Here is a 9,957-nt window from a genome sequence, read left to right on the forward strand (position 1 = left end):
AAAGGGAGGCTGTTTACCAGGCTGGTGTGCTGTCCTGGTGAAGACGGGAACAGTGGAGGATTTTCCTTCTTGTTTTCAAGGTCTTTTAAAACTGTTTCATCACAAGACAGCTATATTTTCTTTGACATATTAGGAGTTCGGAGCATGCCATATTATCCATCTAAGTATCTACTACTCCCTCAGATTTTGCTACAGAACACATTTTGGTTTATATACACTGTTATGTTCCTGAGCAAAGATATTGAAAGTTGCCCACAGTTAGCTACTGAAAATCTGGAAAGAAAAGGGGATAGGAAAGTTGTTTGAAGGACAGCAATGAGACGTAGTAAAAGGCCACATAACAAGCCTTTGTCTTATGGCCGGGGATATAAAGATTTAGCATGAGATGATACTTTTTTTTCCTGTTTCCCATTTAGACATGTGATCCTGGGTACAGGATCTGATTGTTTGTGAGATGAGGCATCCTGGCTTCAGGGATCTGCCTTAGGATCACAAGACTGGGTAGACTGTTGGCACTGGTGGCCCCCAGGAAGCCACACTGGAATCTGCGCTCCCGTTGTAGTCCGCTCCCACACTGTCTCAGGCGGCGTGTTCTGGTTGGTCACAGTGGTTCATGGGACACATGTACATCTGTGCTTGTCCACCTGGAACCCTGAGCCAGGATGGAAAAAGTCTGATGACTCTCGTGGAGAAATGAGGTGGAATAAGATCCCTGACCACACCTCAGTTTTGCCAGCTCTGCCCCCTGAGCACCACAGAAGGGAGTGAAGAGGCCATGTTGGGTATCGCAGTCTCAGCAGGGTCCACGTGGAGCAGAACTGCTCAGCCGAATTCAGAACTAGGAGCAACGGTGTTTTAAAACGACCAACTTTAGGGATGGATAGTTGTGCGTTGGGGTTCTGTGTGCTGAATGTCCTGAAACTGAGAAACTAAGCTCGTAATTGGTTGGGGTCTTCCTATTAATGTATTTTACTCATTCCCTCAACAGATTATGATACAGTGGTGAGTGTGGCATAGATCCATGTCTTCATGGAGTTCTCTAACAGATGAGCTCAATAAACAGGAAACACAGGGACTTGTCTGGTGGTACAGTGGATAAGAGTCTGCCTGCTAATGCAGGGGACACAGGTTCAATCCCTGGTGCGGGAAGATACATGCAGTGGAGCAATTAAGCCCACGCGCCACAACTACTAAGCCCACAGTCTGTAGCCTGGGAGCCGTAGAACTTGTGCTCTGTAACAAGAGAAGCCCATGCTCTCCACAACTAGAGAAAGCCCACTCACAGCAATGAAGACCCAGTGCAGCCAATAATAAATTATTTAAAAAAATAAACAGGGAGCGTGAAAGAAGGTTCAACCAGGAGGCATAGCATGGAACCAAACTGCCTGGTCTTTCTAAGGCTCAGAACTTCATTTTGCCTTAATTAACTACATACCCGAACAGGCTAGCTATGCTGCTGTAATGAACAACCCTAAAACCACGTATGATTTAGAACCAGAGATGTTTTTAATCTCACACATGTCCATCTTGGGGCCAAATAGTTTCTGTTCCACATTATCTAAGTGACGGAGGTTGGTGGAGCTTCAACCATGCCTGGAATGTAGCCCATCTATGGAAGGGGAAAGGAATGTGAAAAATTGCTCTTAAAAATTTCTCACATTTTTCTTGGTCAAAGCATCACATAGGCAAGCCTATCTTTAAGGGTGGAGAAGTGCAATCTTGCCATATGCCAGAAAGAAAATAAAAATGATTTTTTAATCAATTCTAATGGCTATCAGTAAATGTCCAGGCTCTCTAGGCTTAATGCCTATTGTTCAGTCACTAAGTCGTGTCCGACTCAGCAACCCCATGGACTGCAGTGCACCAGGCTCCTCTGTCCTCCAGTGTCTCCCAGAGTTTGCTTAAATTCATGTCCATTGAGTTGCTGACGCTATCTAACCAATTTTTCCCTTTTCCTTTTGCCTTCAATCTTTCCCAGCATCAGAGCCTTTTCCAGTGAGTCGACTCTTCCCATCAGGCGGTCAAAGTATTGGAGCTTCAGCTTCAGCATCAGTCTTTCCAATGAATATTCAGGATTGATTTCCTTTAGGATTGACTGGTTTGATCTCCTTGCTGCCCAAGGGACTCTCGAGTCTTCTCCGGCACCACAGTTTGAAAGCATCAGGTTTTCAGTGCTCAGCCTTCTTTATGGTCCAGCTCTTTATGGTCCAGTATCTGCACATGACTACTGGAAAAACCAAAACTTTGACCAAATGGACCTTTATCAGCAAAGGGATGCTTTTAAATATGCTGTCTAGGTTTGTCATAACTTTCCTGACACGGAGCAGGCGTCTTAATTTCATGGCTGCAGTCATCATCTGCAGTGATTTTGGAGCCCAAGAAAATAAAATCTGCCACTGCTTCCACTTTTTCCTCTTCTATTTGCCATGAAGTGATGGGACCAGATGCCATGATCTTAGTTTTTTGAATATTGAGTTTTAAGCCAACTTTTTCACTCTCCTCTTGACCCCTATCAGGAGCTTCTTTAGTTCCTCTTCACTTTCTGTCATTACAGTATCATCTGCATATCTGAGGTCGTTGACATTTCTCCAGGCAATCTTGATTCCAGCTTGTGATTTGTCCTTAATACCTTTAGGGGCTGGATTTTGTGACAGTCCTGGGTAGGATCCCTTTAAAAGGTTTTCCTTCTCTTGCCACCTTCACCCTGTAACCAGCAAACAAACTTGAAGGATAAAGAAGAGAGAACAATTTACTGAGTTCTTGTAAGGCAATTTGCCAGCTTACAAATGTACTGCATTTCTTCCTATCTTCCAACTTCACTTTGGCTACTGTAGTCTGGGAGCAGCCATTCATCACCTTTTTAGTACTGGATATAGCGCTGAGTAATACAAGAAATTGTGGTGGCACAGAGGGGGAAAAAAAGGTAGAAGCCAACAAGATTTTAGGTCTGGATTGTGACTAAGACCATTAAACTTTTCAAATTTACGATTAGATGGCATTCTATACTGCCCCAAGTCTCAGCTTAGGACAGAAGGAAACACAAGTGGTTTCTGGTGGGTAGCTGCTATGAACTGAATTGTGTCTCTCCATCACCACTCCCCCCACCTGAACTGCAAAACTTTGGGAGATAATATATGTTTAGATGAAGCTATAAACATGGGACCTTCATGATGGTATCAGTGTCCTTGTAAGGGATACAAAAGAGCTTGCTTTCTGCCATGTGAGGACACAGTAAGAAGGGTGCCCTATACAAGCCCCAGGAAAAGAGCTCTCAACTGAAACTGACCATGCTGGCGCCTTGATCTTATGCTTCTAACTGGAGAGAACTGAGAAAGTAAATTTGTTTTTTAAGCTACTCAGTCTATGGTATTTTGTTACCATAGACTGAGTGGCCCAAGATGGTAGTGGTGCAGAAGTTCATCAGTAACTCAGTAAGCATCAAACATGGTAACCAAACCCGACTGTTTTGTCTCTAAGGTATTTTGTTGTTGTTTTTTTTTAATACTTTTAAATCTCTTTAATACACCTGGAGTTTATTTTGATAAAAGGTGTAAAGAGACGGTCTGACTTGTCCCCTCTGCCTGCCTCACCCACAAATTAACCAATTATTCTGTTCTGTGACCTTTAGTAAAATTCTTCTACCTCAACAATTTGTGATCCTGCTGTCCCTAGTTTTTTATACTTTAGACTTAAGTTGGACTGAAACCTTTAAAATGTACTTTTACCTTAAAATTGCATTAAAATTCTGCTACAGTTCAAATGTAGTATTAAATTGTTTTTCTCAACAAGACTGCCACTGAAATGGCTTGATGCAGAACTTCACCTGGAGAAACTGAAGGTGAGAGAGGGTTAGTTTCCCCTGGATCAGTGGTTGTAGCATATGGCCCTAGAATTAAACAGTGCCAAAGTTGTACCTTTGGGGCTTCACTGGTGGTTCAGTGGTAGAGATTCTTGCTGCCAATGCAGCAGACACAGGTTTGATCCCTGGGTCGAGAAAATCCTGTGGAGAAGGAAATGGCAACTCACTCCAGGACTCTTGCCTGAGAACTTCCAGGGACAGAGGAGCCTGACTGGGCTTTAGCCCATGGGGTTGCAAAAGAGTCAGACAGGATTTAGCAACTGAACAACATTTTATCTAGAGTCTCAGGTTCTGGAAGGTGAATCTGGATTCCTCCTAGTTTAAGTGCCCTTGGACAATTTATGCAACCTTTCGGAGCTTCAGTTTCCTCCTCTCTAAAATGGGTACAATCATAGTATTTATCTTATAGGTTTAGAATGAAATGAAAATAAGTCCATAAACGCTTCGCGTGCTGCTTGACACAAAGGGTGCAGTTATTACTTCCCAACCTCTCAGAGCTCGCCAGTAACACAAGATCTGGTATTCTAATTCCTTGCCTGTGTGCGTGCTAAGTCACTTCAGTCGTATCTGACTCTGCGATCCTATGGACCGTCGGCTCCTCTGTCTATGGGATTCTCCAGGCGAGAATACTGGAGCGGGTTGCCATTTCCTTCTCCAGTTCTAATTCCTCGCCTAGTGTTTTTTCCCACCTTGTCCCAGGGAACCTGTCGCGGTTCCACGCCTACAAGATTAGCATAATGGTGACCGACAGGTGCAGGACCTCAGAGGCCAAAGGCTGGCCTCTAGAACTGCGCCTGCGCGAGCGTCTCCCCGCCCCCTACGTGACTAGCGAAGTGACGCAAGGCGCCTGCGCCCTGGACCCTGCTCGACCTCTAGGACTTACCCAGGAAGCAACGCTTCTGTGTCAGGTCAACATGGCGGGCCGGCCAGCTGGTAAGTGAGGGGCGGCCTGCCTGGTGGGCATCGCCGCGCTGAAACGTTTATACTCTCAGCAACTTGCTCCTCTCCCTGTGCTCGGTCTAAGAGGCCAGGTTTATGGTGGGAGGGAAGGAGGCGGCTCCAGCCAACCTCAGAGACGTCTTGGGCCCACCCCCTTTCAGGGTCCAGGGCCGGCTGTTGGTGAAGGTGCCCGCGGTGGCCCCCACAGCCCTGACGGTCCGGATGCTCGAGCTCTGAGCCCTTCTCATCTCGACCTTAGAAGAAGTTCAAGGGCACCATGAGATAATTAGTGGCTCTCAACCCAAGTGAACCGAGCGTTTAATGAGAGCCAAGTGCTGTCGTGTGCGTTAGTTAGGTCCGTTCTCTCAGCGCGAGGAGGACAGTGTCAGTTTTCCTTGTAGGCTAGTAAGATAACTGAGGCCAAGTGGCCGGAGGAAACAGGATTGGAAGCCTCGCTGCACCTCTCTCGCGCTTCTCAAACAGGGAATTAGAGGCAGCTGAGTGAGTGAGTTACGGCGAAGCTTCAGTTTAATAACCTTGGCTTATCTGGAACATCCACTTGGTCTTTGGATTTGGAGACATTTGCATCTGTTTTGGGAATTGGAACAGATGTGTTTATTATGGAATAGGACGCAGATATTACTGTAATATTTAAATAACGTGAAAAAATACAGTCCCCTCCGCTCTCCTTCCCCCCCCCCCCGCCCCCCGCCCTTTTTGTCAGTCCCTAACCCGCCTGCCAGTGCAGGAGACGCGGGTTGGAACCCCGGGTGGGGAAGATCCTGTGGAGTAGGAAATAGCAACCCGCTCCAGTATTGCCTGAAAAATTCCATAGACAGTGGAGCCTGGTGGGCTACAGTCCGTGAGGTCGCAAAGAGTCGCAGGCGACTGAACACACACACACACCCCACCACCCTCTAGTTTTTTCAGTCGCAGGCGACGGAACCCACACCCCCGCCCCCAGGTTTTTTTAAAAATGTTGGTCCCTATTTCTTTACCCCCAGCAGTTGTGAAGCTATTAGGAAACACCGGATTGCCAACCTAAATGACATTGAGCTTTTGGGGAGTGGTGGAGATATTTAAAAATTCATTTTTTACTTAACTAGACAACTACTGAAGACATTGTGCTTCAGTGCTGTGTTTGGAAACTACATAGACCTGGCCTCAGCTCCATCACTGGCTGCCTCTGATCTTGGATGGGATAATTTATGTAATTCCTATTGCTCTTTAGCAAGGACGGGCGGGTTATAAGTAACTCGCGCATGGGCGTAAAACAAATAAAATAGTGCCTGGCACACGGTAAGTGTTCAGTGAATGTCAATCATTATTACCATCACTGATAAATTATGTTTACAAGTAATTGTCTACTACAAGTGCGTCTGAAGATTGTTGATGCTTTGTTAATTGTTACTTTAGAAGCAACTTTATACATCTGGTGCTTAATTTCCAAAGAGAGTTACCAAAGCTGTGATGTCTAAGAGGTTGAATCAAAGGAGAGTTTGTTTTCCTTCCTTGGTTAGGGGCTATCCCTACGACAAAATTTTAAAAGAAAATTTAAACTTTCCGTACCTCCCCTCCAGTACCACATCTCTCCTGTAAACATCAGGCACTGTCATGCTGCCTTTAGCTCCTACTGGGTAACCCATCAAGCTCAGTTCTGTTCCAAAAAGAGTTTTAACATTACCTGTTTCTCCTCATACACTTTCAAATATTCATTCTCTCCATGGAAAGTTAGCTGCTGGGGAAGAGGGAAATGGGCTTCTTTTACTAGTCCATATGGGATCAAAACCCTCCCAGAAATACATATATTTTTAGAGAGAGTAGCCAAGTGAAATAAAAGTAATGTAGAATAAAAGTTTTGGAAGATGGGGGTCATTTAGATCTGCTAGTGTATCCTGAAATCTCATCTTTACATACAACTCCAAGTCCCTTGAAAAGTTTAGAGTTATTTCCTGTAATCTGTTTCTGAAATTGCAAATGATGGAGAAGTTCCCAGTTTCTTTTCCCCCACTCCTTTAATTCTAACGGCAGCAAGGGGAGATAAAGGAATGGGATGCTTGACTTTGAAAAGCTGAAGTGGCAGTACAGTTAGCCCTCTGTATCCACTGGCTCCACACTGGAGGATTCAGCAACCTCCTGGTGGAAAATATTTTGAAAAAAAAAAAATTCACAAAGTTCAAAAAAGAAAAACTTGAACTTGCTGCTCTCAGCCATCTATTTACATAGCATTTATTTTGTATTTACACCTATTTACATTGCTCTTACATTGTATTAAGTGGCAGGGGTAGTAAAGAATCCCTCAGGAGACTCAAGAGATGCGGGTTTGATCCCTGGGTTGGGAAGTTGGTCTGGAGGAGGAAATGGCAACCCACTCCAGTATTCTTTCCTGGAGAATCTGAGGGACAGGAGCCTGGCGGGCTACAATCCATACAGGGTCGCAAAGAGTCATACACGACTGAGCGACTAAGCACACCCCAGAGAAGATTTGAAGTAGGAAGACGTGCTTGGATTATATGCAAACACTGTACCATGTTATATAGGGGACCTGAGCCTCTTGGAGTTTGATATCTGAGGGACGGCCTGACATCAATCCCCTGCAGACAGTGAGGGACTGTAATCATACCTGTAGGTCTGTCAGGTGGTTGAGTTTATCCTTTTTCCTTACTGTCCAGTTTTTACCTGCAGTCACTTCTGCTGATAGACAAAGTAAGCAGTTTTTATCTACAATATATAGAGTATATGCTTTTAAATGAAATTCCTTCCTGTGTTTGCATTCTCTTAAGTGGGATTGTTAGCAATTAATAGTGTGACAATATCAGTTTCAGCATCAAGCAGGTGGCTGGAGGGTATTCGAAAATGGTATTACAACGCTGCCGGGTTCAATAAACTGGGTGAGTATTTGTGCTTTCTTCTTTTGTTTTCTTCTTTTCCTGAGTATAGTGCTTTTGTGGGAGTTATTATGCATCCTCAGAGTACATTCACTATTTGTACCTGTGTACGTTAAATTTTAAAATTAAGTCACATTTTATTGTTAAATCCATTTCCTTTTTATTATTGAGAAGAGACGGATGGAACTGTCCCAAATGTATGAGGTGGACATGATTTATGTTCTTGAAATATGAGAGCAGAACATTTTCCTTATTATATGTTCCCTCTCTCAGCTCCTCTCCTTAGCATTTTAAAATTTAAGTTATGTGAACTTTGAAAGTAGAGATTTTTCAAATGTTAAAATTATCTGCCATCTTTACAGTTAGTTGATTTCTGAACTTTTTTTTAGAACTTTATACTTTGTGGTGAACTTCATCTTTTGTAATTGAAGCTGGATGGAAGCATCATTAAATGTTAATGGTACCTTAGTACACTGTCATTTTAAGATTCTTTAATTCCTTGAGCTCAGAATTACAAACTATAATAAAGTAGAGACGTGGTTTATTGATACATGTTTAAAAACAAGGTAGACATTTTAAATGTTTTTAAAATTACTGTAGATAAAATGTGAACTTTGTGGAAATATATTTTAAAAGACTCATTGTTTCCACAGTACCATTTAAGAAATAATCCATTAAATAACCCATTATTGTATATGAAATGGCATTGAGTTTCCATCATAATTATTTCTTGATATATCACCCAAGTTAATAACTTAAGTTATAAGTCAAAATTTTACTTATCTTTTAAAATGTTATTTTCAAGATGCATATTCATTCTAACTTTGTTTTTTACCATAGGCTTAATGCGAGATGACACAATACATGAGAATGACGATGTAAAAGAAGCCATAAGAAGGCTTCCTGAGAACCTGTATAACGACAGAGTGTTTCGCATTAAGAGGGCACTGGACCTCAGCATGAGGCAGCAGATCCTGCCTAAAGAGCAGTGGACAAAATATGAGGAGGTCGGACAGCTTTTGTGTGTTTGATAATGTTGGCCATTAAGGGTTCAATATTAGAAACAAAGAACACATTCATTTGTATAGTGCTTTAGGGAATGGCAACCCACTCCAGTATTCTTGCTTAGAAAATCCCATGGACAGAGGAGCCTGGTAGGCTACAGTCCGTGGGGTCGCAAAGAATCAGACACGACTGAGCGACTTCACTTCACTTCACTTCACTTAGAGTTCTTAAAGTTGTGTCAGATCGATATCCTTATGATAGTCTCTTGAGGTTAGTAGAGCAAATGTTAGCTCTGTTTTAGAGATAAACACATTGAGATCTAGACATGAAATGACATTCCAAATCATTAAGCATATCCCTGAGATAGAGATCCAGGAGTAGAATCCAGGTCTTCTCTCTCTGCGCTCTGCTCTGATGAAGAAAGGGTGGTGTTTCTGTGATCGGCCCATTTAGTGGCTTTCTGGCTCCTGGAAAGGGCTCTGAAGCGATCCCTCACCCCTTGGGCTGCATTAAAACTAGGCCAAACCTTGCAGACTCTCATTCCTTTCTCTTTAACAGACCCTCTGATAACCTATCAGAATGGCTTATTACAATATTTCTGTGACATTGTACATCAATAAAAAGCAGACAGTTTTTAGTCTGCCTGAGAATATATTTTCTTAAGCTGGAAATAAGTTTTGTATATTTCTTTTGTTGTTTAAGACCTGTTGAATATTTGGGATATATCAATATGTGATGGTGGCATATAATATTTTTCTTTTCTTCATTCTTTAGGATAAATTCTACCTTGAACCATATCTGAAAGAGGTTATTCGGGAAAGAAAAGAGAGAGAAGAATGGGCAAAGAAATAATTTAGTAGTCTAAATCTGTGGGTACAGCTGTTCTCAAGTATTTTTATGAAGTTGGTTAAACCTGAAGTGTACAATGTAGAACTATTTGGGCTGTAAATGTATTACTTTAAATAAATATCATAATTACTGTTGGAGTTTTGGAATTCTAAACCTTATTCTGAATAACTACTGAATTTATGTTGCTACTGTAGATTAGCAAGATACCTCGAAGCCCCAGCGGGGCCCCTCTTGCACGGATGGAATGGAGCAAGAAACGAGCACCAGGGACTTTATTTTATCTGAAGTAAATAGCGCAGGGCTTCCCAGGTGGCGCTAGTCGTCAAGAATCCTCTTGCCAGTGCAGGAGACATAAGAGATACGGGTTCAGTCCCTGGGTTGGGAAGGTCCCCTGGAGAAGGAAATGGCAACCCACTC

General features: G+C 42.9%; 1 protein-coding gene across 1 annotated transcript; it reads left to right on the top strand.

Annotated features, from left to right (window-relative positions):
* Positions 1–4,706: 4,706 nt before the first annotated feature.
* On the top strand, positions 4,707–9,677 carry LOC122678953 (cytochrome b-c1 complex subunit 7). Its single transcript, XM_043879122.1, has 4 exons — positions 4,707–4,792; positions 7,618–7,689; positions 8,527–8,693; positions 9,466–9,677. Exons 1-4 carry the CDS (start codon positions 4,774–4,776, stop codon positions 9,541–9,543), a joined length of 336 nt encoding a protein of 111 aa, XP_043735057.1. The 5' UTR covers positions 4,707–4,773; the 3' UTR covers positions 9,544–9,677.
* Positions 9,678–9,957: the final 280 nt, after the last annotated feature.

Source organism: Cervus elaphus, chromosome 21, assembly GCF_910594005.1.
Source record: "Cervus elaphus chromosome 21, mCerEla1.1, whole genome shotgun sequence".
NCBI classification, from domain to species: Eukaryota; Metazoa; Chordata; class Mammalia; order Artiodactyla; family Cervidae; genus Cervus; species Cervus elaphus.

What these genes read in the sequence shown, in the direction of transcription:
- LOC122678953 (XM_043879122.1), top strand. An exon ending in TGCCGGGTTCAATAAACTGG is followed by an intron (nt 7,690 to 8,526) that starts GTGAGTATTTGT and finishes TTTTTACCATAG; the next exon opens with GCTTAATGCGAGATGACACA. An exon ending in AGTGGACAAAATATGAGGAG is followed by an intron (nt 8,694 to 9,465) that starts GTCGGACAGCTT and finishes TTCATTCTTTAG; the next exon opens with GATAAATTCTACCTTGAACC.